The sequence below is a fragment of the Rhinocladiella mackenziei genome (assembly GCF_000835555.1).
Source record: "Rhinocladiella mackenziei CBS 650.93 unplaced genomic scaffold supercont1.2, whole genome shotgun sequence".
Taxonomy (NCBI): domain Eukaryota; kingdom Fungi; phylum Ascomycota; class Eurotiomycetes; order Chaetothyriales; family Herpotrichiellaceae; genus Rhinocladiella; species Rhinocladiella mackenziei.
The window spans coordinates 3,038,911-3,063,813 of NW_013550603.1; the positions used below are offsets into that span (position 1 = coordinate 3,038,911).

Below are 24,903 nucleotides of genomic sequence, written 5' to 3' on the forward strand. Positions count from 1 at the left end.
GGCGTTGAGGTTGATGAATCCATATAAATGATGATGGATGTTGTTTTGAATGCCACCACATACGCTGCGCGGGCGGGACCAGGCCGCTAGAAGACTCGAAAGTTGCGTTTTAGGAATAGCTCCGCCTAGCATACCTATTAAGTATAGTTCAATGCGCAGAGTAAGCGTCTCAGCACGTTAATCTTTAGGGAAGTGAGTTTACCAGCCCCAATTGGGGGGCCTCGAGCCTCGCCTAATAAACAAAGGGATGTCTGTGGTGGTGTAAGTTTGGAATGGAAGCATCCACCACAATAGTGTTATCTACCCATAATGAATGGCGTGTTCTTCACTTCCTCTACCAGGGGTATCTCATTCGGACTTTGAACCATGCCCTGTTTTTTTGTTTTAAGGCCCCAAAGGCTCACTCACACATTGTCACTTCAGGCCCCGAACCCCTAATGATGAAAGTCTACAAAAGAGGCTATCCCGTCTTCCCAGTGCCTGGTGCTCGATTCTCTCCTCAAAACCGTTTCCTTCTTTCCATTGGTAGTGTTATTGTTTCTTTGCCGTTGATCATAATGCTCCATTGGGTCAGTTCTTTGCAATTTCCTTCGCCATGTTTATCCAATCCGCCAGAACAGGAGCTCTGAAAATCTCTTTTAGCAGGTAATGGTGTGAATGGTGAAACTGCTTCTCCTCAATCATCACGAACTCCAGGCCTTGTGGATATGCCGTTTGGGCTGGCGATCCAGGCGTCAAACACGAGGGTTGTGGCAAGAATCACGTCCGTGCTGATTGGCATCCTTATCAAGCGACATCTCTAGACCTGAATTTCACGGACTTCATACGACCAGGATGGGTCATGCAGGTAAAATATATCACATTTCAAGCCCTGGGAAACCCACAAATCTGCACCACCAGAGGTATCCTAATCATACCAACAGCCTCATGCCATCTTGGCACAGAATTGCGCCATTATCAAGGGGGGCCGCGCAATCCCACATATATCCATAAGTACTTCGGATCTGCAACTTGTCCATACGCTTTACTTACCCGTCAGAGGCATCTGTCTCTCTTATGTTCGATAGACTGAGGTAAGTTGATGCGTTGGAGTGCTGGCCTCGGTTGAAAAAAGGGGTCTAAACCCCATATTCCCGCAGCCTTGCCTTTGACGAGGTACTCCGTGTATCACATCTCCAAATGTACGCTGTTCTGCAAAACCGAGAGGGGTGAAAAGGATAAGAGAAACCAAAAAGGCCATGTTCCAAACAATTGCATGGGACATGATCTCAGTATGGCTCGTCCAATCCTTTGAATTCTAAGATTTCTAACTCTACCAGGCCAGAAGCCCAAACAGAACCGAAAATGGACAATTAACATCTCAGCACCAGCGTCCGCCGCTGTCGACCTTCCTTCCGCGCCTGGACGATCACCAAACGGGTCATGCATACAGATTCCCTCGGCGCATTTTCGACCTGGAAAGAAAAATCTGATACCTTTCGCACCCGTGCCGACGAGGTCTTTTAGTTTTCCAAAACACAAAAATTTATTTGTCCGACAGCCAGTTTGCTTGAGTCACATATGCTTTCATCTCAGCCCGGGTGCTAATCCCAACATCGTTTCATATAGTACATCCCACCGATCCCGTTAACCTGAGGATTATATCACATTGGCATATTTGGCGGCGGCGAATCCGGCAACACCAATGGTTACGAAGATACCAGCCCAGGCCATCAATCCACGCTGGACACTTGCTTTCATGAAGCTCTCCATGGATTGGGCATCGTTCAACTTGGGGAATGGGACGTCCTTGGGGACGGGGACACCCAAGATGGCGCAAAGCGGCTCCCAACCATCACGGACGTCATAGAAGAACAGCTTCTCCTTGGGCACGACTCTCTTGAGGTGTTCGATGTGTCGGTCCCACATAGCTCTGGTCGGTCTCTTGGGTTCGCCTTCACGGAAGTACAGTTCGCCCACGCGGCCATCGTCCAAGGCATCGTGGTAGGTTCGGAACATGCGCAGGGTTGGGAGAGGCGCCAGGATCCACGACAAAACAGTCAAGTTACCCTTTTCGACGATGGGGGCCAAGCTGTTCCACCATTTATCGGGATCTCGCACCGTGCAGATGACTTTGGCATCGGGGTAGATCTCCATCAATTCCTCGACAAAGGCATTGGATGGGAGATCGGTGCAGGCAACATAACCATCGAGCATCTCTTTGACTCCTGACACCAGTGCCTTTCGGTCGGCTTCATTCTTCGCCGGGGTGTGTTTGATGATCTGAATCCAGCGCTTGATGTGCGACTCGGGGGAGTTGAGCATTTGGGTGCCTCCGTGGTAGCACGGGCCATCGAGAAGGAGTGAGCAGGCTGCGCCGAAGGATGTCGTTCCGGTCCTCGAGAGACCGGCTCCGATGACTTTCAAGGACTTGTCGGGAGACGGTTGAGATGCTGTTTGGCCCATCTTGTGGTATGTGGGAATGTTGTTGGAGGGCTCGAGGTAGGCGGGTTTATGAAGTGCAAATGTGTTGATGTTGATCTGCTCTGACTGAACACTACCTCCCTGGCTTGGCTGCTGACGATTGACAGTTCACTTTGGATACCACAACACGAGGGTCTAAGCCTTGACTTATCTATTTTTTTTCCGAGGGCGCGAATAAGAGAGTACCCTCCCCCCCCATAAAAGGGTAAACTACACCAAGACCGAGCAGCGCCAATGCGGTGGACATGGGGCTGTGATGAAGTTGGAACAACCTACTGTAACGCCAACCCACCTATTTGCTCGTAACGCGAAGATCCACTTTCTGGGTGCTCGCGACCCCTATCAAGGAGACTACGAAGAAATCGCTTAACTGCAAACAACCACGATAACCAGGGTTAGCGGTTAGCCTACGGAGCTTCCTGGGAGTTTCATGGTGCTGATGTTAACAACCAAGAAGTCAGACATCGGCTGTGAAAGGGGGTTATGAGAGTGCAATTTGGCCTGAACAGTGATTATTTTTTTCAGCTGTGTCTTGGTACGGCCGAAGGTGAGACTCGGACGCTGAGGATCAGTCTTACACGATCGATGGATGGTGGCTCATGATTAATTACATATTATCTGCATCCTGGGAAATTGGAAATATGTCTTCATCCATGAAACAGGCACGAGCCAAAAAATTACTTCCACCAGGCACGGATACCAGATCTAGGGGCCGCCCACAAAAGGAAAAATGCATTCAAACATGGTTCTGGTATGGAACTGACAGAGGCTGGAGAATGGGGCGAAAACGTATGTTCAGGAGCCAATTGGTAGGGCCCAGCCACAGTCAACCGGAAAGTATCGCAAAAGGCAGAAAAATTAGGGGGGAGAGGGGTGCGAAGAAAATAACAATCTGCAGTGCGCAGGCCAGCGCAGTCAATAACGGACTTTAAGCGGCGCCGATGAGAGCCTCGACTGGGGTCTACCAAAACCGCCGACCGATGCAGCAATTGGTGTTGAATAACCTCAGCACTAGCGTTTCAACTAACGCGATAAGGTGAGAACGGGGCCGCTGAGGCTGGCTGGTTTCTGACGAGGTAACTCGGAGACATCCTGTTGGGCGGATGCCCGGGGTAAGGTGCCGAGACCGCATACCGGACTTAGGATAAAAGGTAGCTAGAGGGTATACCTGATCAACTGCACGCCGGGGTCCGAAATCCCACTGTCCATCCCATACTCCCCATGATAACCACGGTAAAACCCAGAGCTACACCTGCGCTCGTCAAGCCGTAGATCCAACCATGTCGTCGCCGGAGTCCGTTCATCTCGGCCACCCAGGTGCTAACCGTTGTCAGACAACCGCAAAAGCCTTCCATGATCCCTTGTAAAACCGAGCATGCGTTCGGATTCGATGCGCCAATGTCGCTTGCGTGCTGCAGGTCGAACGCCATCCCCAGCACTGCCGTCCCGAAGATGTTGACTACAAATGTCCCCAAAGGGAATGCTGGGATCACCGCGTTCAGATGTTTCGATGCGTAGAAGCGAAGAAGACAGCCTGGCGGCGCGAAAATCAGTGGGAGCACTGCGCGGAATCGCCAGTGCGTGTCATTTCCAGGGGGCCATATTGCCAGGAACACGGCCCCAATCCAGCACCCAAATCCAACAAAGACCATCAACGGATCAAGCACTTTGCGAGCAAATCTGAACGGTATCGTGGGTGTTACCGGCTGAAGCACTAGGGCCAGCTGGGCTCCCACCTGCAGAGCCGCCATTGAAACGGCCGGGTGTATGATCAAGATGGCCAAAAGTGCGAGAAATGAAAATCCACCACTCCTTGTGGCGATTGTTGGATCGACTTGGTATGGCCGTGTCGGCGAAGGTGATTCGAGCGCGTTCGTCAAGGCTAGAAAGCAATCCCGAATGAAGGAAGAGAATGACGTGAAGCTACCACAAAATCCGGTAGCCAGGCCAATGTAGAGCGGTATGGTTTTCTTGACCTTCGCATGATTTGATGCTGGTGCTTTGGGATCCGGTGCACCCCATTCTTGTCGGAAAAGCCGTCGATCCTCGGCCAGAAAGCCCATGAAGAACGAGCCTCCCAAATTTGCCCAGAGGACTCGAGAAGGAAATGGAGAACTGGGATAGAGGGTGATCGCCTCAACTCCCAACCGTGCCAGTGTGCCCATTAACGAGAAGAAGACCAGCGATGAGACTGTGTAAAGCTCGGTCGCAATAGGCGATGGCTGATATTCGACAGGACTCGTGACGGATAACTTCTGCTGATCTTCTAGACTTCGTCGACGAGGGGATTCGACTGCCGTCTCTTCATCGGATGGCTTCTCACGTGAACTTATGGGCTGGGGAACAGCAAGCTCCCCAAGGGCACCTTCACTGCGATGCCTTTGTCTGCTCACCCTCCGCTCTATGTCTTCCAGTGAAGGCCGCCTGAAATCTTCTGGCCGAGCAGGAGGCGGGATGACTACCTCGGTTAATCCTGTATTGTCATCTTCTGCCTCGACATTGTAATCACGCCGTCGCTCTTCAGGGTTCTCGACCGATTCAAGGAAGTTCTCTCTTGTCCAGCGATCGCGACGACGATGTCGTGGGGTCTCCATGGAATCCGACATGATGCGAGTGAGATAGGGCTATCGCTCTTGAAGGCGTCAAAGAAATCATTGGAAGAGAGAGGGAAATGGGTGTCAGGCACACTCTAACGGAGGTTCATCGCAAACCTATGGTAGTTGCGCAGCTGAAAAATGTTTTCGTGGGTGGAAAGCATCATTGTATTGAGGAGATATGGCAGGACGATTTGTTTTGCCGGAGAGAATAAATCTCACCCGCCCGGATCGTGCACAGCGACTTTGGAGCTACCAGTAAATGACGTATAGTTTCAGCAGCTTGAAGGAGAGAATATATTTACCGTACCGCACCTGATTACCATCCTCAGGTTTTGTCTCAATGGCTTTTTTGGGAGATTCAAGGAGGCACATATGCGATGCGTTTGACCACAGAGACACGATCATCAATGTACCAAGCCATCTCCCTAGCAAGAGGCGATGAAGGCGATCGGAAGTGGCCGGTCCCTCTCGCTTTGGCTTTGGGGCCCTTGCAGCGAATTGTAACAATAGGGAGGGGGGAAGACAAGCTACACCCCTCCACCAAAGACGTACCTGCGCGGGCCCAGGGATGAAAAAGGACGCGCTGCTTCAACACCCTTCCTTCGCCTCATTGTCAATTTCTAGACCATTTCTTACTTCCATCTTTTAGATCAGACCATTATTCTCCTAACATGGCGCCCAGTCTGGCGCCCAACATTCACGTCTCCAGGCACCCTTGTCTGCGCGCAAAGTTATCGCAATTGCGATCAAAAACAACCAACGCCCGCGAAACCAAAGCCCTCATCCACGATATTGCCCTATTATTGGGTTCAGAGGCGCTCGCCGAACTCGAGATCGAGGTCACTGGATCCGTGAGTACTGTCTCTTGTTGTGTTCGCAAGCATCCGTGCTGATCAAGAACCAGGCTGACCCTTGATCGGTTTGTAGGACGAAACACCCATTGGATATGAGTACCCCTTTGAAACCATCAAGTGTAATAAGATGACCCTGGTGCCCATCTTGCGATCCGGCCTGGGAATGGTGGAAGGTATGCCACACAAAAATATAATTGATTTCCTTGTGATTGACATTGAGGCAGCCATCCAGACCCTCCTCCCAGGACATGTCTCTGTCCACCACCTCGGCCTGTTCCGCGAGAAAATGACACTGCAGCCCGTTGAATACTATAACAATTTGCCCCAATCGTCCGAAGCTGTCGCCAAATTGGCCATAGTCGTTGATCCCGTTTTGGCCACCGGTAACACCGCCATATCCGCGATTCAAATCTTGAGAGATTGGGGTGCGGAGAAAATTATCTTCCTCAGCGTGTTGGCTGCAGAATCGGGACTAGTCAAAGCCGCAGGAGAATGGCCCGAAGGGACACAGATCTGGGTTGGAGGGGTGGATAATGAATTGACAGAAAACGGGATGATCAAACCTGGCCTGGGAGACATTGGAGACCGACTCTTCCTAACAATTGGAAAGTGAAAATGCAAAGAGTTGGAAGAGTGACGCGGCTCATCGAAGACATATGAGTGCTTGGTGACCAAATACCATTTCGGCCGTGCCTTCTTGCCTGAGCAAGCTTCCAAGCCATCGTCTGGCCTCATCGAGCTCTTTCGCTCCAAATTTGAGCAAAACAAAGCCTCGGGTATTCGATACCGTCCACAATAGACCATCTCTCTGCTCACGTTCTGGTGCCATCTCGGCCTGCTTTACTCTTTCGCCAGTCGTTGCCCAGTTCTTCGCTCCAATCCGAGGCTGGTTCGTGAATTCGCGAATCAGGAACTCCCCCAGCCGATTGAACACAGGCCCATACACAATCAACGTGCCGAAGATGCCCATGTTGTTGGACTTGTCGATGAGGGCGGTACCACCCAGATCGTCCTCGTACAACATGACTGCATCGCGAAGAAGAAGTCGTCCTTTGGACCTTGGGTCAAATTCTCTGACCTCGTTTCTGCCCTTCCAACTCCACAGCTTCCAGCTCTCTCCTCTTGCGCGTCGACCTTCGCTCACCCAGTCGAGCACTAACAAGCTGCTACTAACGTCTGGTTCGACATAAAATGTTTGGTTCTGCTCATAGACACTTTCCGCAAACGGCTGAGTGGGATCAGGCAAGTAGCAGAGAGCTGCTTGGGATCCCACCTTGACGTCTAGGATTTGTCGACTAACCACGGACCTTTCTGGCGATTTGAAGATCTTGGTGCTGCCTTGAGTAACGAGGACAAGTCGAGTAGATTTTTCCAATTCGACCTTGAGATTGATCTGGTCTCCTCCAACCAATCCTCCTCCATAAGTCAGGAGGAACGCGACTGTCACGTGCCGGCCGTCGTCGGAGTGGTGAGGGTCTGGAGCAATGAGTTTCAGAGGGTATTGGTATGTAAATGTCCGGAGAACTTGTTTTCCAGGAGGGAGCAGTGAAAGGACGATTTCTCCAGTTCCTGGCACGGAGGACGAAGGCGCAAATGGGGATTTTGGTAGTGACATGCCTTTTGCAAGCAGCAAGCTGTCTCCCACCGTACGATCCAGGCTGCGTGACTAGCATTCTCTTTCCATCTCTATGGCAGAATACCATCCCATGGCTCCCCTCGAGCGAAGGAATAAAAAGGAAATCGACGTAGGAAAAGTAAGAACAACTCTACCTATAGACCGGACTTGCAAGCTGCTAGTAATACCTTCTGTGGGTTGCTGGGTAAACCCGGTCTGCCGCACTTAGAACCTGGGCGCCCGGTATACCTCCCTTCCTTTCGCGTCAACGCGTTTTCCTCAACATTCTTTCTGTGCTCTAATCACAACCCCGCGCATCTTCATCGCTGTGTTTAGAAGCAGTCCATCCGACCTTCAACCCGCGATTAAATCCTTACGCGGTGTCCTTGGATCCCCACTCACGCCCTCGAACCCTAACTAGCCTACCCAGTTCGAAGACTTCTTCGATCGGGTGGTTTACCCACAAAGATACCATGGTGGACTCAAGCGTTCCAAACGGTACTCCAGAATCACGTCGCAGATCAGGAAGAATAGTGCGCAAACCAGATCTTTTCTCCCAAGAGAACCATGAGGGTAGCGTTCTCACAAACGGCTCGACCAAGCGGAAAAGAGTGACCAATGCAACCACTGCGGATGATGATGAAGATGACGAGGAACCAGACGAGGAGGAATTGAGGGCCGAGCGCAGAGCACCAAGAGCGAGAGCAACGGCTGCAAAACCTGCTACCAAAAGAACAAAGACGGCTAGTGGGCCCAATACCACGCTGGCGATTCGATCAGCCAAATCCCAAAGTAAATCCGGGACGAAAGGCTCAAAGACACAAAAGGCGCGTGTTCGACCAGGTCAGATGCATGAACAAGGACTCTATGCCGAAGTATTTGGGAGAGGACGCACACCTGAGGACTCTGCTTCTCTCTGGTTCCGGTCAATGCAGAGGGATAGTGTTGCCGCCATTCGAGATTTGATCAATTTTGTCCTGCAATGCATCGGGTGCGATTCTAAAATCGAGTCTCAAGATATCGAAGACATAGACGCTGCCCCCGACAGGCTCAGAGATGTCCTTGAAGAATACGAACAGCAGAAACCGCCTGATTATCCTCTCATTTCCAAGCAGAAGCAATACTCCGGATTTCAATCAGTGTTGGAGGAATTCTTCGGGGCCATCATCAAAACATTGCATGCTTCTTCCGTCTTCTATGACCAGCCTGAGGTCTACGACAACATTTATGTCTGGATCGCAACAATGTCAGGTGCTAGTTACAAGTCATTCAGGCATACGGCGACGATTGTCTCTCTATCAATGAGCACTGCTTTGTGTGAGCTTGCTAGAGAATTGCAAGAGACCATGGCGACGCTCAAATCTCAGATTGATGCAGAAAAGAAGAAAAGGAGTGTCAACAAAGGTCGCGTCGGGACCATCGAGGAAAATCTGAAAGTAGCCGAGAAAAAGCTCGAAGCTATTGATGTCCAACTAAAGGACGCATTCGACACGGTCTACGTCCATCGATATCGAGATGTCGAGGAACGAATCCGTGCCCTATGTGTTGCTGCACTAGGCAATTGGATCGTGCTTTACCGAAAAATGTTCTTGGAAGGCCAGTTCCTGCGGTATCTGGGATGGGTTCTCAGTGATACAAGCCCTTCTACGAGACTCGAGGATATCACACAATTGAAGAACTTATTCGCGAATAAGAAGAATATTGCCGCTCTGAGAGCCTTCACCGACCGATTTCGGCAGAGATTAGTAGAAATGGGAGCAAGAGACGCAGATCTCAAGGTCAGAGCCGAGACCATTGAGCTGCTGGACCAACTGCGAGAAGCTGAATTATTGGAGCCTGAGGACATTGATATCATCGGGCGATTGATCTTTGATAGTGAACCTCGTGTCAGGACAGCGGTTGCTAAATTCTTTGTCTCCAACATTGAAGATCTCTACGGAGCAACTGTCGAGGATTTCGACCAAGCGCAGCTTGTTAGCGCCCTGCCCGACCCAGACGACGTTGAAGATTTTATGGTTCCCACTCGGTCCTGGATCAAATTCAAGTGTCTAGGTTCGATCCTTGCCGGCTTCGACAAAGATGAAGAGTCGTTGGACGGAGCGACTGCTCAGTCCCTACCTCTGGACCTTACCACCGAATCTCGCTACACGCTCGCCACGCAATCAATCTTCCCTCATATGGATGAACTTCACCAATGGGAGTCTCTTGCCGGTTTTCTCCTCTATGACCATTCTTCGATTCCCACGCAAAGCGATGAAGACGATATCAGCTTCCAAGTTCGACAGGCTTACAAGTTGAGTGCAGATGAAGATATTATTTTGTTGGACGTCCTTCAGTCCTCAATCAAGCAATACTTGCAATCGATAATTGAATCTCCTACAGGTCGTAGGACCAATGCAGCCAAAGACCGTATTCGCGAAAAGCAAGAATCTGCCGCCCAGAATCTCACGGTCATTATTCCTCAACTCCTCGGCAAGTTCGGCAGCACGCCTCAAGCCACTTCGTCTATTCTTCGCATTGAACAGCTATTAGATATTGGGTTAATAAATGAACTTCAGAGCGGCGAAGCCACCTACTCTGCCATTCTGGATGACATCAGCAAACAATTTACATCTCATTCAGACAAAAAAGTCCTTGCGGCAGCAAGCGCGGCGTTTAGAAATGCGAGAAGCTACGAACAGAGCAAGGAGGCAGCTGATTCCAAGGTTCAGGAGATCTGGACTGATTGTGTTACCGCCCTTGCAAACCTCGTTCGAGGCAAGAATGTCGAAAGAAGAGGAACGCTTGACAAACCTATACTTGGAGAGCTTGTGAACACCACGATGCGGCTTGCAGAGCTCGCAGGGGTACATGACTGCACAGAGGTCATCGAAGGAAAACTGGACTCCGGGGCTTCAAGGAAACAGAAAGGCAGATCAAGCAACCAACAAACACTCCTAGGTCTCTTATTGCAGCTGTTAAAGCGAGGTGAACCAGATGAGGACACGACAGAAGCCTTCGCCGAACTGGAAGATCAGTTATGTACCGCCCTTATCGAACTTTTCTCACGTTATTTCCGATGGAAGGTCTTTGGCTTGAAACAAGCCATCTCTGCCAACGATACAGCCCAGTTGACAACAACGTCTCTGACCAATTTCGCAATGACACGGTCAACTTTTGTTGAAAATCTTGCACCAGTCATTCAGCTTCGCATCCCCCTCGACCCGGTTCGCTACAATGCCATACTCAATGTGCTGGAGCTCTTTGCACTTTTTACCACGATTCGGAACATGCGCCCAGACAAGAGCGAATTAGACGAAGATATCGAGCAGAATCTAGCTAGTCTCATCACAACCATGCCCGACGACACTGTTAAGGAAGTTATGACGACATATGAAAAATTGGAGAAGTCATTCGCCAAGATAACACGCCGCAAGATCCAGAAGAGTGACAAGAACAAAACGAAAGACTCGGCGCGTGAAGAGGCAGAGGAAGATATCGAGAAACCCCCCCAAGATTCTGAAGACGAAGCCGGAGATTCAGACGCTGACGACGAAGGTGATGATGATGGTGACATTGCGGAAGCCACAGGAGGGCGCCGTGCAAAAAAACAAGCTGCTCTTCTCGCGGAGCAGAATCTTTGTGAGCTGACCAGCAAAATCATTTTTGCGATCGTTGGAGGTGCTATCAAGGACGACAAAGTCAAGCAACGACTCATGTTGAATCGGACCAAACTGGGCAAGAACTATTCAACACTCATTGCCTATTTGGACGAGAAGAAGGAGAAGAAGCCGAAAAGCAAGGCGAAGACTGCGACGGCAAGAGACGATGAGAAGGGTAGGAAAGCCAAAGCCGCAGTGGCAAAGAAAATGGTTTCGGCAGGAATCGTGCTCGAGGACGATGATATTGAGGATGACGAAGATCATGACGAGGAAGAGGTGCAGAGACAACACGACCTGGAGGATGATATTCTGGAAGATGACGCGGATCAGGATGACAATGCGCTTGAAGCGCACGACGAGGCCGACGATGACATTATGGGTGATTAGACCACGACGGTAATGAAGAGGAGGCCTTCATTTTATTTTTTTTCCAACTTTCCCTAAGGCTAATGTGCAGGATTCCTCCCTCGCAGACATAACATGTGTGCACTCAGTCAGGGGGCTTTTTGCTCAAAATGGATTTTCAGGCTAGCTAGCTTGCTTGCTGATGGACCATAAACAGTTTCGGGGTTCTGTGTCAATGTCAATACCAGTTTCAGTAGTCCACAGAGAGAGTCGATGGAATTGACGGCGTTTTGTGAATATTTGTTTTCATGTGTTATGCTGCTTCAACTCCACATATTTTAGAGATTCTCTCATTCACGAACCCCTTCTTATTGCACTTGCGGCCTAATCTCTGGCTGGCTGTGTGTTCTTCTGTACTTTTCAATCCCAACTATTTTCGAAACACTTTTGCCCTGCAAAACTCATCAAGGATCAATTTCTCTTGAATGACATCACAAATGTTTCATTTTGTATTTGCAAGCCAGGCACATGCCCATTGTCGTGAACCGGCCGTTCCGATGATCTCCACATGCTTCTGCTTCTCTTTACCCTTTTTTTTTTTTTTTCCCCTTCCCCAATCCAAGAAGCACTCTAGGTCTATTGACATTTCGGGGGCTTCCCTTCAAACAATATAGTAAACCATCGATGAGTCACTTTACTCGGGCTTGCCACGGCCTTTGGGTCTTCCGCCACTCTTTACCCTACGAGCCTCAGGACGCTGGATATGGTGGCTTGGGATCCATTCCTCTTTGTATGTCGTGGAGCCGGTTGAAACGCCCGCGCCCTCGTTGTCTGATGTAACAGATCCAGAATCAGTTTTCTTTGGGGTAAACTTCTTGCCGCCACCACTTCTGCGTTTGTGCGGAAAGTACGGCACAATCCAGATAGTATAGAAGAAGTAACCGACACCGACAGCGCAGGCGAGGAGGAAGAAGTACAGGAAGAGGCTATATTGGAATTAGTCGTATGCGCACGCAGTCAATGATGTTCGTTGCTTACATTTGAGGATCAAAGATGCTAGCATCTGGTTCGACAATAGAGACAGTGCCGTTGAAGGCCTGTAAGGTGTAGAAGGTAGACTGCGAACTGACCACGGCCGCCAGGTTGAGTCTCAGGTCCTGAGGATGCATGTTTGTCTGGAAGCGGTAGGGCAGGCTTTGCTTCTCGCCAGGAGGAATCTCGACCGCATATCGAGCCGAGGTCAGGTTTCGGACGATACGAGGAGTCGCACCCTCGAACGTCCACAAACTGCCACCAACAAATTGGACAGTAATTGGGTCCGGCTCTTCGTTCATGAAAGAAAGGGTTGACTCGGTTGGTTTACCATTGACGAGCTTGATTCCAAAGATCTCTGCATCAGGGAAAGATGCTTCGACGGAGACAGCGAGAGAAGGGCTCGTCGAGGAGTTTTCGACTTCTTCCTAAATTTAACGCATTAGCTGTGTAGTCTCGTTGAAATGGCCAGTGACTAGAACGCACCGGGTCGGCCTGGGCGAAGATGCCTGCAGCCTGGAAACCAAAGAGGAGAAGAGCAAGATCCAAGAATCGACCCATTGTGCAGATGCGCAGTGTGTATCGCAATGGAATTTCTAGAGAATTGGAGAAAAAAAATTTGGCCTGATATTGCAGTGGCAGGTCGCTGGCGCAGGAAAGACAGTGGGCCGGACGAGCGTTCTGGTAGCAGGCCACCACCTTTGCGGTTAGAATGATGTCAAGCTGTGGATGTCTCAGATGAGGGTTTAACCGCAGTTGCCGCCACGCTCGTGCTTGGACTTTTCGAGCGGCGAATCGCCCTTCACCAGCGCCCGGCACAAGGACGCGCTACAAGGCAACCAAACAATCCCATCCACTAATTACGCGTTCCCCAGAATCTTTTTTGGGAGCCACAGCGACCTACAACTTTTGCAAAAAAGTACCCGGAACCTGCGCCTTCGTCTGCAACCTGCAACCAACCTCACCGCCAACAACACCTTCTCTCTTTTCGCCCTCCCGATCCCTCGTCCTCGTGTCCTCGACCTATCTCAATGCCCGACATGGCTCGTTACGATCCCTTTTCCCCTACGTTTGACCATCCGCTACTGAATTCGAGTCCAGACTACGGCTCCCGAAATGGCTCCTTCAGAAATCGTCCCATTGGCGACATTTCCATTGTCAACTCTCAAATGTCTTTTCGAGAGCGTAACAAACGCCTCAGAAGCCTGGAAGATGAAAAGAATCAGTTGATCGAGGTATAACGGCCTCTTCACCGACAAATACTCGTGTCCGAGTCCTAACTCTGGAACGCAGGATCTTTTGTATCAGCTCGAAAACACCCAAAGTCAACTTGAACGGCTGCAGCTCGATCACAAGCGAGAAGCCCAATATAACAGAGAGGGCCAATTTCGAGAAAGTGCTCTGCAAGAGCAATTAATGCTAGCCCAAAAGATTATGGTGTGCAACCTCACTCTCGAGTCAGACGTTCTAAATGACATAAACTAACCCTATTGCAGGATCGAAATCCCTTTGTCGTCATCCTCATCGATGGTGAAGACATGATATTTACAAAGGAACTTTTGAGCAAGGGCGAAAAAGGTGGCAAGGAGGCTGTCAGCGCTATTTCCGACGCCGTCAGTGCATTTGTCGCTCAACATCTACATCACTTGGATTCGCCCAAGGTTGCGACCCGGATTTATGCCAATACCAAATCGCTCTCTGATATGCTGGCGAAATTGAAAATAATCGAGCGGCCTGCGATATTCGATGACTTTGTGCGAGGCCTCAACAGCACACGGGTACTTTTTGAGTTTGTTGATGCCGGTTCCCGAACCGAGAGCACAAAAGAAAAAGTCTGTGAACAATTCAATATCAATCTCTACGACTGCCACTGTCATCAAATCATCCTGGGCTGCTCCAGCGACGACAAGTATGCAAGTTTGCTGCAGGACACGATTAAAGATCCGGCCGTGCTGGATCACATTACCCTTCTTGAGGGTATACCATTCGAAAAAGAGATTGCCGCGATCAAGAATAATTTCAAAAGTACTAAATTTGAAAATGTTTTCCGCACCACCAAGCTAGCCCCTTCGGCCGTACAGCCAAAGGGTCCTTTACAGGCAGTCACCGCAACGTTGCCCGCACTCGCGCGAGTGGAATCAAATGGTACGACCGGGACAAACTCAAGTTCGAGTACACCAGCCATGACTTGGGCCTCGATGACCGCCCAACCTTTCGCCCCTTCTGCTCCAGCATCCAAAGCTAGCACTACACGAACATCGACTCCCACGTCTATGAAGAGCCCTGAGGCTGCGGTTTCGAAGCCGGTAACCAAGAGCATTGATCGAAATCGTCATGGCCAACGAATTGACAAAGTTGATTCTTCCATTCCCAACTACGAAATTCAACGCATCAAGAAGCTGAAGCTTTGTAATATCTACTACCTTCAAGGGCCTTCGTTTTGTACATCGAACAACTGTTCTCATTCTCACACATATCCCTTGTCGAAAGGAGAACGCAACGTCTTGCGTGAAGTTGCACGCATGACTCCTTGCTATTACAAAATGGATTGTACCGATCCCGACTGCATTTACGGACATCGGTGTCCGCAGAACAAACCAGACGACCCCGGATGCTGGTATGGTGAGGACTGTCGGTTCTATGGCTGGGGTCACGGGATCGATACACGAGTAGTAAAGACTACGAAGGTGTAAACCCACATCAACGCACCTATTTCTCCATTCTCTTGTTACGATCGATCGGACCCCCTTCGATAATGGAGGCTTCCAAATACATCGGGACAAAGTGTCTTGATTACTTTTCGGAGCGCGCCTCGCACATGGTTTAATGGCATCACAAAGATTTAGACCAGGCTTCCTTCACAGGAAAAAGAGAGAAACCAGGTGTCCAGATCCAATATTTTTTCGGGCTCATAACAAACAGCAAGGTGTGGTTTCTGTCAGATTTGAAAGTTAGAGAGCCTTTTTTTTTTTTTTTTGTTTCTGGGCAAGCAAGCGGTGTATGAATGGGAGATACCCCCGGTTTTTCCTGCTTTTCGGCCTGTGAGTTCTGCTTCTTCATCACGCAAAAGCATGCCACTGTGGTGACCGGGATGCAGTCAGCTGGAATAGCGAGATACTCTGACCCAAGGGGGTCGGAGCCCCGGGAGAGCGACTGGGTCAGCCATGTTACAGACTTGGTCCGAGCATGACGATCTGTCCTAAACCCTTCTCAAGATTAGTTTCAGCAAGCATTTATTTCCAAGACAAATTCTTTTCATCATTCTGGTGGTCGTACTGTGCAAAGTCAGTGTTGAGATTGGTCATGTGGCCAAATATCACGTGATATCAATTTCCCTGCTTAGCTAATGTTTTGTCTGGCATTTTCTCTTTGCGATTGCCCTTTACAACGCCAGTTTCAGGAACTCTCCGGGCATTGAAAACGATATTTGGTAAGTTGCCATGGATTCTGCTCTGACGCTTGTTGCATGAAATCCCGATCTTGCAAATGGAATGGGAATGGGAGAGTTCCTTGTTCTCTTTGTTCCTCGTTTCTGTATTCGGATCCAAGAACAAAGACTGCGCTCCATACCCAATGATCAATAGTTATGTCACTTTCCGGATCTCTTCATATCTCAAAGATTGAATCATCTTCCCACGCGGATTCCTAGCTAAGAGGGGAGACTGGCAAATCTCCAAAATGGACAAACCAGGTGGCCCTTCAACAGAGAGGCTTCCAGTCGGCTTGAGGAATGCTTGTCCCATGATCAAACCTCCAGATGTCATTACCACTCGCACTAAAAACGACGTTTCCACATTTGAGCTCACTGCCATCGAACTATACGCCGAAGTCCTTCTCAGTCGCGCACACTTTCTCTTCTTTAACTCCATCCGCGGTGATATCGGGAGCAGAGGGCCCAGCCTCTTCCACGAAGGAAAAGGAGCTCTCGAAGAAGCCGAGACTTTGTGCATGTCCGGACAATATTCAGTGAGCACGGAGTCGGTGGCGAAATGCTGGTATGTTAGAGGGTTTCTGGCCGATGTTACTCGTGACAACGACAACGCTGTTTACTATTTTAGAAAGGCCATCGAACTTGACGAAAAGTACAAAAATCTAAAGCGAGTAAGATGGCATCTACAGCGTCAAGAGGATATGACGGAACTGGAAGATATGTGGGACGATATGGGTTCACTTATGGGAAGTTGGACAAGTTCGAAAGGCCAGACTGATCTCAGTCTTGAAAATGAGATGGCCGCTTCTCGCCTGGTCAGATCTCATGAAAGCTTTCGAAACAGCGCTTTATTTGAAAGGTTGATGCGTGATGTGCAAGAAACATTGAGCAAACCGCGACCTCTGGACGTGTCGAATATGTCACCAACTCAATCAAGCTATTCGACGCCCCTTGCGACACCCCAGAGCGCAAACTCTGCCCGAGTCGATTTTGATGGCTTCATTGAGAAATTGAAAAACGACCCTATCCACAGACACGCCTCTCGTGAAACACACGCAGCATTCTCTAAGATTGAAGGATATTGTGCCAGAGATACAGTCTTTCCATTGCGTGATCACAGACAGGAACAAGCGAAGGCAGAAGCAGATGATCGGCAACGTGCACTATCGGAGACAAGGGAGTCAGCACTCTCAGCCCCTACCAGGCGTCCTTCACACGAAGAGGCGCTCCTGTCTGATACGCCCAGTATATCCGAGCTGGACACCTGATTCACTCAGATTTCTGTCGATGGAAATCCTAGCATGCAGTCCCCACCAGAACTGTCGGTTAGTACTCAAGGAGGTAAAGATTATCGATATCATCCAAGATGAACATCCTCTCGCCAGCATATACCAGTCCCTTGAGAAAGAGCCTCGTTACCCGGTGACGTTGAGAGTGACTCTGCCAAATCCTCGGGCAAAGGCCATGACAAACAGTAAGTTCGGACAGAGAAAATCAAAAATGTTTAAACAACAGTACACCAATCCGAAGCAAGGATTTCCAAGTCTACTCCGAGTTTGTTTGCTCTTATTATTCATATCTGGGTTCAAAGGCGACCTTGGAATTGACGCCTGATGACAACTTAGTTCTAACCGAATCCGGACATGGAAGCGGACTGACCCTGGTAGGACCGCGTTACTATGGCCTCATTCCTCAGGACAGAATCTCTTCCAGGCTATCGCTGAGACCAGACTTTGCATGGCAGGCACGAATGAAAGCTTGGAAAACGGCATTTTGGTTGCAAGCGCAGTGAGTAGCCGTATATGCAACTTTCCCCCTCTTTTCAGCCCGCATGGTAGTGTTTCGGGGCAGATTACTGAACAGATGGCTCACCCAGAAGGATAGGTATCTCAGCCATTGGTACAGCGCGCCATGAACAGCGAATGAGGGAAATGAATTTCTATCCAAATGGTCCTATCCCTGCGATATAGTACTGCCGGTGTCCTCGAATTGGGCATCACAAGCACTGGCCGGCTTACGGGGTCTAATTTGTCGCCTATGCACCACAAAGGATCAACGTTCGAGGAGGATTTTGTCGGCGTGGTTCATTTGAATAGCTGTCCGTCCCTGTTCCCTCTCTTTTCTATCTGATCCACAGCATCTTCCCATTTGTGAACCAAGCTCGGGCCCTGAAGACGGAGTAAAATCTTCGAAAATACCCATCTGGACATTGCATACCAGGCGGCCGCCACCATTGATCAATCATGCCTGTCACGACGCAAATACAACCCGTCTCTACCGACCGTCTCATCTACCGCTCTTCCATCTCATTCGACACTGCCGAAAACCGCATCCGATCCTCGATCCAAAAATCCTCTACCTCCGGTTGGTACACGTCCCAAAACCCAAACCCAAACTCTCGCCCCATGGACAGAGAGTCCTTCGAGGCCTCCATCAACTCGCAGATCGGTCCGCATGGATTCATGTATTTCAACGAATACAACCACGGGAGTTGGCTGCCTTTTTACGCGCCACCAACGTCCGCCGTCACTACACCGGATGGCGAGACGAAGAATCTGCGTTGTATACGCTTCATTCTCGGCAACCCACTGATTGCGATTACAATGCTGCGCCACGACATCGACGCTGGGCTGTCTGTGCCCGTCGAAGCGTACCTAGTCGAAGAGCCTGAAACAAGCGTGAAAATCATCTGGTACCAGCCTAGTGGGTTGGTTGCGGGCTACGAAGGAGCCAAATCGGAATTGGTGGACGCAGCAAGAGCGTTGGATGCAAAACTGGAGGCGTTGATTAGGTGGGTGTTGAGAGAGGAAGAAGATGAGGGTTCTTTCACAGAGAAGCTGTAAGGGTTGCAGATGCGAAGCAGTCGAGAAGAAATTGCTGATGGATCTCATACTTTTGTGTCAATTTTGCTGGTAGTCGGCAAATACTCAAAAGCAGGTCGGCCAGAGACTCGCCCTAATTTCTTCCCGCTTTTCACCTATGCTTCATGGAGACACCTGCGTCCAGTGTAATACTTCCTCTTACAGCTTTTAGAATCTGAAGAGTAAGAAAGAAAGGATGTACACGAAGATGCGGTGCACCGGTGACTTGCAAAAAATCAGTCCAGGAACATCGACTTTAATTGTTGAATGAAGCTTTCAGTATTATATCCCGATCGAAAATGTTCAGGGAAGAAATCGCTACCTCTCTTTCTTTGATGTCATCGACTCATTTTGCTGCTGCGTCATTCTACGGTGAGCCTGCCGGGACACCAAGACATCAGATGAATCGATGTCACGTCAACAGAGAGGATGCATTTTTAGCTAACTGGCCGCGGTAGAGGGTTGGATCATGACCACAAGAACAATGTCGGGAAGTTCCGAGAAAGCAATGTCGATGATTTCAATTGCGTTGCTTCTTGGACTTCCTCAGAGGGTTCTTTGGTTGTGATGATGATGTTCTCCATGCTCTTCTGGGTGTAGGAGAAGTCTAGAAACGTGAAATAGGACATGCGCCGTAGCTTAGATGGGGATGAGCAATGACTCAAAGAGAGATCAACCCCCAATAGTTACTGAGAGCAGTATTTGGAAAACAATATCACATCGATGGCGCTCTTGGTTCGAAGAATTTGCGTTCGCTGAGTTTCTCAGGTACCATGTTAAGCCATTCATCTAGATCTGAAAGCAAAGGCCCCGGTCTTCTCCCTCCTTTTACCTTTGGTCTTTGTTGTCTGCCAAACACGAAAGAAGTTGTTTCTGCACATAGCCGCAACATCTCACTGCATATCGCATTGTCGTCTGCCTCTTCCAAACGATTCAATTTTTGGCCACAAGGCCGGATCCTACATCGTGGGACTCTCCACGTGCAAAGAGGGCCCTGACTTCATGCCGCACGTATATCCAGAGCCCATATCAGCGGCAGGCAACCGTAAGTCAAGAGCAATGCCTAGACGGCAGCCATTGCTTGAGGGCACCTAGGAGATCCGACAGGATGTCAGTTTCAGGCAGTCATATCCAAGCGTCCGAGAGATGGGCGCGGCGACAGAGGTGGTTGATAGAAGGGGGAGAAAGGGTCAGCCCAAAGAGAATGCTGTGGACGAATAGATGACTGAGGCGGCGGTGGGAAAGACTGACGCAGTAGGGATCCGAGATGAAGAAGAGTAGATAGAGAAAGGGATGGCAGATATAAACTCGTCGTCGTGCCCCGTTAGGGAGCAATTGGTTAGAGCAGAAGCGGAAGAGGAGTGACTTTCTGTCCTCGACAGAGGGGTTACACAAGTGATCTGTCTGACAAGGTCTTTCTTCTATGCTCCACGCGCAAATGTGGTCAATAATTTTGTCAGACAACGCTCAATTTTTGGACCATACAACTACCGAGGTCAACCGGCAAACGATATCCAGCTTCGCCATGGCGTTGACAAGTCCTCGTATCAGCGCCCACCTACGTGGCAATATCAAGAACGTCTAAGCCGACATCTTTGACATACGCCCACCATTTATATACCTTTCGCTTATCTGCCATCCTCGACATCACGGTCAGTAGCATCGTCTGAAGCCATCCCTTCTCCACAGACATCATGCCATACAGCTCACCCTTTCCTCCTCTCGACATCCCCAAGTGCAATATTCTGTCATACCTCTACCCTCCCGGCAAGGCCCTGTCCACCAAACCATTATGGATAGACGCTGCCAACCCCTCCCATAGCCTTTCCGCAGCTCAAATGCTGTCTTGGGTAAGAAGATTTGCCATGGGCTTAGATAAACTCGGCATTGGACAGCAACAAGCAGTCATGGTCTTCACCCCAAATCATCTCTATGTCCCAATGGTATACCTTGCGGCCGCAGGATCTAAACGCTACTTCACTGGTGCGAACCCCATATATACCACCAACGAGGTGGCACATCAAATGAAGGCTATTGATGCCGCGATTGTACTTATCCATCCCTCGCTGCTTGAAACCGGCGTAGCGGCCGCAAAGCAAGCCAACATTTCCCTTGATCGACTATTCATATTCTCCGATTCAGAATGTCCCACCACTCGAGGCATTCGAGATTGGCGATCAATGGTGGCCTCTGAATCCGAATCCGAGTTCTGGAAGTGGGATCTCCTGGATGGTGAAGCTTCGCTGCAGACTGTTGCGGCAATCAACTTCTCTAGTGGGACCACGGGCCTTCCCAAGGGCGTCTGCATCACCCATCGGAACCTTATTTCCAACGCTGCCCAGACGATTTTCAGCAGATTCGAGGGAACCCCTTACTCAGCCGATAATCCGGGACCAGAGAGTTGGCTGGCTTTTCTCCCTCTGTACCATGCTTATTCTCAACTTTGGACCATCAATATCGCCTGCCGGCTCCAAGTCCCAGTGTATATTATGGCAAAGTTCGTATTCGAGGACTTCCTCCAGTATATCCAAGCATTCAAGATCACAGCGCTGCAGACAGTTCCACCAGTCCTTGTCATGTTGAGTAAACGACCTGAAGCAGCAAAATATGATATTAGCAGTCTCAAACATATTCTTTGTGGAGCCGCCCCTCTATCGGGAGACTTGCAGAATGAAGTCAGCAGTCGATTCAAAGTCGTGATCTGCCAGGGTTGGGGGATGACGGAAACGACATGTGCGGGCATCATGATGCCGGGCATGACCGAGGACCGAACCGGGAGCGTTGGGTATCTCCTCCCCAACACAGAAGCCATGTTAATTGATGAGGACGGAAACGAGGTTACCAGAGAGGGTGAGCCAGGTGAATTGTGGCTAAGAGGACCCCAGATGTTACTGGGATACTGGAAAAACGAGCAAGCCACGAAAGAAAGCAAGACAGAAGGTGGCTGGTTCAAGACCGGCGATGTCGCCGTATGCCAGAACCAAAAGTGGTGGATCGTCGACAGAAAAAAGGAACTGATCAAAGTGAACGGTCTTCAAGTAGCTCCGGCGGAGCTAGAAGCAGTCTTGCTCGACCATCAAGACGTAGTAGATGCTGCCGTTGTGGGCATCGTTCTTCACGGCGAAGAGCTCCCTCGTGGCTATGTGGTCTTGCAAGAGCGAGCCAAGGGCAGAATCAGAGAAGAAGACATTCAAGATTTCGTGGCTGGCAGGGTGGCCAAGCATAAACGACTGGCAGGCGGTGTCAAATTCATCGACGAAGTCCCCAAATTGGCGAGTGGTAAGATTGTGAGGAAGTTGATGAAAGAGTGGGCGAAAAGAGACGCTAAAGATGTGGAGGCTACCGTCAAAGCAAGGCTCTGAAGGGTTGAATGTCGACAGACCTTGCTGCTCTCCCTTTAGTCGCATTTCACTAAATCGTTCAATGATTTGCACCTTGCCGAATGCTTGCCGATGCTAGCCGAAGCTCCTGCGACCGAGGAGGTTGTGATTTCGGACCGCTCCTCCTTGACTTTTCTGGCAAGTTTAAGCATATGGTCGATCTGTTGCGATAATGTCCTTTGGTACACTTCCAGGACACAGAGGGAGGGCATGGAAAGATGGGAAATTGCGATTCTGCCAGGGCTTTGAGGGATAGGCATTCCCCAACACAAGATGTTTCCACCGTTCCACAGACATTTACGGATTTCTTGATACATGGTCGGCAAACGGCAGGGATCCCCGTGCTCTTCAGTGTTCACACATTTGGGCCTCGACAGCCTTTGAGGCCGGCCGTAGACAGGTATGATCAAGCTCTAGAATCTAATACGTGTGTCCGTTGTCTGGTTTGGGAGAGAGATTATACTTCTCAGAGGGGGGGGTTCGTTGAAGTTGTTTTGAGGCCGAGAACATATCCACATGAAGGGTGCTTGAGAAAGACTCGATACCGATGCTGACGCTTCACGTCACTTGCTTGTAGTCCCACACTGTATATTCCATATGGGATCTCTCGCTTAAAGTTTCGGACGTCATCAGCCGATATCCGCACAGGTCTTTTGTTGGGTCGGTAGTCTGATCCCACTGCGATGGTTATTCTCCGATCCACCAATGCGACGGTCGAGTTGAGACACACCGCAGGAGAGAGCTCCGGGCTCGATTTGATAGTTGGTTCGGCAAAGGCTAGTCAAAGGCTCGTCGTGGTTAGATAGTGGAAGAAGCGGTACCGATCACAGGGACTGGGAGAAAGGGTGTTCTGCCCAACTGAGGGGATTGTACCTATACGGTCAAGTCGAACTTGTACACCCTAGGACCAAGCTTGTACCGGACGACTCAGATGGCTTCGATTAGCCCAGGTGGCAAGCATAGGTAGTACAGGTACCCGGCGAAAATCGCACCACCTGGGGTCCTGGACCTTGATAATGCAGCCCGGAGAAGTCACAGGGAACCAATAATCGGTACCGTGCCGAGGGAGAGCCACAGTTGATTTGACAGATGCCCGACTCGATCCCCTCAGTTAGCTCTAGGGAAGCTAGACCCTGAATCCCTGTTTGCCGACAACGAAAAGCTACACGCATTAGTAGTACAGTCTACACTGCGCTCTGCATGCTGCCGGCATAGATATTTCCCACTCCACCACTCCAGAGTTCCACGGTCCCAGGACTAAGGAGGTCGATGCTGGGATGGTCAATAGATGGCGCAACAGGCGGTTGGCTCGGCCTTTGGTCTCACCAGCTTCTGCCAGCGGACTGACTTTGTGGCACACAAGCTGCCGCTGTATTTGTACGACGACAGACAAGTCTCTCCCCCTCCTTTTGTTTGTAACGACTCCTCCTTCGAGTTTCCGACTCGGAGCCAGCAACCCCCTACTCGAGAAGTCCAGTGAAAATGGTAGCCCAGATCCAACATCCACCATACCCCCTTCACCCAAGCGTCAAGGATCGACTCCATCCCGACTATGTGGCGTTCTACAACAAGTACCTGTTAAACCAGCAGCCCGTCCATTATCAAGCCATTGCTATCTCTAGATGTAGTGGGAAGGTCATTCCTACCAACACCGAGCCACTGCCCGTGGGTATGACTCAAGATATCTCCATATCCCGGCAGGATACCTGCGGTCCTAACATATCCATCCGATGCTTCACCCCGCAAGGATGCCCACCCAGCTCGGGTTGGCCGCTCGTGCTTTATTTCCACGGTGGAGGGTGGGTTTTTGGGGATATCAACACCGAAAATACCATCTGCACCAATATATGTGTTCGAGCAAAGGCCGTGGTGATCACAACTGACTACAGGTTAGCAACCCTCGCATTCCCCTTCCTTCCCCCCCCCCTCACGACTGTCTTCAGCCTCGTTGCGGCAATGCCGCCCTCAGCAACTCGTGCTGTTTGGTTCTGTTGGTAGCTCTGCCAATGTCTGACTCCACCTCATGAGACAGGCTCGCCCCGGAGGAACCATGGCCGGCAGCAATCCATGATTCATGGGAAGCATTCCTTTGGGCGACGTCATATGGAGGGAGTCTTCTCAACCTGGATCTTACCAGAACTGCCATGGTGGGGTCATCTGCTGGAGCAAATATCGCCGCCGTGATCGTCCAGAATGCGGTGCTTCGACCTCAGTTGGGTGTCTCGCTTTGTTCGCAATTCTTGGTCGTACCTGTGACAGACAACACGGCCTCTCCGTGTTCCAGCCCCACTTGGAAAGCGTTTGAGTTTACGGCTGGTCTTCCGGCGAAGAAGATGCTTTGGTATCGCAACCATTACCTACCCAATCAGGCCGACTGGTCGCACAGGGAAGCCTCACCTCTTTTGGCCTCGGATGAAATTTTCGCACGGCTGCCACCCGCAAATATTATCGTTGGCGAGTTGGATGTATTGAGACATGATGGGGAAGAGTATGCCAGAAAACTGAGAAAGAATGGGGTTGAAGCCAAAGTGACTGTGATGGAGGGAATGCCACATCCTTTTTTGGCGATGGACGCTGTTCTTGAGGCTGGAAAAAGGGCTATTACAATCATTTGCGAAGAACTGGATCAGGTATTCTCTTGAGATGTCTGGCGCTTTGTGGTGGGCGTTTTGGGCTCTAGGGGCG

General features: G+C 50.1%; 11 protein-coding genes across 11 annotated transcripts; 7 read left to right on the forward strand and 4 right to left on the reverse strand.

Moving 5' to 3' along the window:
- Positions 1-1,638: 1,638 nt before the first annotated feature.
- Z518_02866 (uncharacterized protein) lies at positions 1,639-2,445 on the reverse strand (the record flags this gene model as incomplete). The annotated part of the gene is made up of 1 exon (XM_013419892.1): positions 1,639-2,445. One exon carries the CDS (start codon positions 2,443-2,445, stop codon positions 1,639-1,641), a length of 807 nt encoding a protein of 268 aa, XP_013275346.1.
- Positions 2,446-3,635: 1,190 nt separating this feature from the next.
- Z518_02867 (uncharacterized protein) lies at positions 3,636-5,069 on the reverse strand (the record flags this gene model as incomplete). Its single annotated transcript, XM_013419893.1, has 1 exon — positions 3,636-5,069. One exon carries the CDS (start codon positions 5,067-5,069, stop codon positions 3,636-3,638), a length of 1,434 nt encoding a protein of 477 aa, XP_013275347.1.
- Positions 5,070-5,731: 662 nt separating this feature from the next.
- Z518_02868 (uracil phosphoribosyltransferase) lies at positions 5,732-6,527 on the forward strand (the record flags this gene model as incomplete). Its single annotated transcript, XM_013419894.1, has 3 exons — positions 5,732-5,911; positions 5,988-6,087; positions 6,139-6,527. The coding sequence occupies 3 exons, from the start codon at positions 5,732-5,734 to the stop codon at positions 6,525-6,527; spliced, it is 669 nt and encodes a 222-aa protein (XP_013275348.1).
- A 30-nt stretch (positions 6,528-6,557) lies between these two features.
- Positions 6,558-7,529, reverse strand: Z518_02869 (uncharacterized protein; the record flags this gene model as incomplete). The annotated part of the gene is made up of 1 exon (XM_013419895.1): positions 6,558-7,529. The coding sequence occupies one exon, from the start codon at positions 7,527-7,529 to the stop codon at positions 6,558-6,560; it is 972 nt and encodes a 323-aa protein (XP_013275349.1).
- Positions 7,530-8,002: 473 nt separating this feature from the next.
- On the forward strand, positions 8,003-11,557 carry Z518_02870 (uncharacterized protein; the record flags this gene model as incomplete). Its single annotated transcript, XM_013419896.1, has 1 exon — positions 8,003-11,557. The coding sequence occupies one exon, from the start codon at positions 8,003-8,005 to the stop codon at positions 11,555-11,557; it is 3,555 nt and encodes a 1,184-aa protein (XP_013275350.1).
- A 652-nt stretch (positions 11,558-12,209) lies between these two features.
- On the reverse strand, positions 12,210-13,108 carry Z518_02871 (uncharacterized protein; the record flags this gene model as incomplete). The annotated part of the gene is made up of 3 exons (XM_013419897.1): positions 12,210-12,501; positions 12,554-12,975; positions 13,034-13,108. 3 exons carry the CDS (start codon positions 13,106-13,108, stop codon positions 12,210-12,212), a joined length of 789 nt encoding a protein of 262 aa, XP_013275351.1.
- A 470-nt stretch (positions 13,109-13,578) lies between these two features.
- On the forward strand, positions 13,579-15,240 carry Z518_02872 (uncharacterized protein; the record flags this gene model as incomplete). Its single annotated transcript, XM_013419898.1, has 3 exons — positions 13,579-13,782; positions 13,841-13,984; positions 14,044-15,240. The coding sequence occupies 3 exons, from the start codon at positions 13,579-13,581 to the stop codon at positions 15,238-15,240; spliced, it is 1,545 nt and encodes a 514-aa protein (XP_013275352.1).
- Positions 15,241-16,225: 985 nt separating this feature from the next.
- Z518_02873 (uncharacterized protein) lies at positions 16,226-17,245 on the forward strand (the record flags this gene model as incomplete). Its single annotated transcript, XM_013419899.1, has 1 exon — positions 16,226-17,245. One exon carries the CDS (start codon positions 16,226-16,228, stop codon positions 17,243-17,245), a length of 1,020 nt encoding a protein of 339 aa, XP_013275353.1.
- Positions 17,246-18,220: 975 nt separating this feature from the next.
- On the forward strand, positions 18,221-18,820 carry Z518_02874 (uncharacterized protein; the record flags this gene model as incomplete). Its single annotated transcript, XM_013419900.1, has 1 exon — positions 18,221-18,820. The coding sequence occupies one exon, from the start codon at positions 18,221-18,223 to the stop codon at positions 18,818-18,820; it is 600 nt and encodes a 199-aa protein (XP_013275354.1).
- Positions 18,821-20,532: 1,712 nt separating this feature from the next.
- Z518_02875 (uncharacterized protein) lies at positions 20,533-22,200 on the forward strand (the record flags this gene model as incomplete). The annotated part of the gene is made up of 1 exon (XM_013419901.1): positions 20,533-22,200. The coding sequence occupies one exon, from the start codon at positions 20,533-20,535 to the stop codon at positions 22,198-22,200; it is 1,668 nt and encodes a 555-aa protein (XP_013275355.1).
- A 1,500-nt stretch (positions 22,201-23,700) lies between these two features.
- On the forward strand, positions 23,701-24,860 carry Z518_02876 (uncharacterized protein; the record flags this gene model as incomplete). The annotated part of the gene is made up of 2 exons (XM_013419902.1): positions 23,701-24,107; positions 24,251-24,860. The coding sequence occupies 2 exons, from the start codon at positions 23,701-23,703 to the stop codon at positions 24,858-24,860; spliced, it is 1,017 nt and encodes a 338-aa protein (XP_013275356.1).
- Positions 24,861-24,903: the final 43 nt, after the last annotated feature.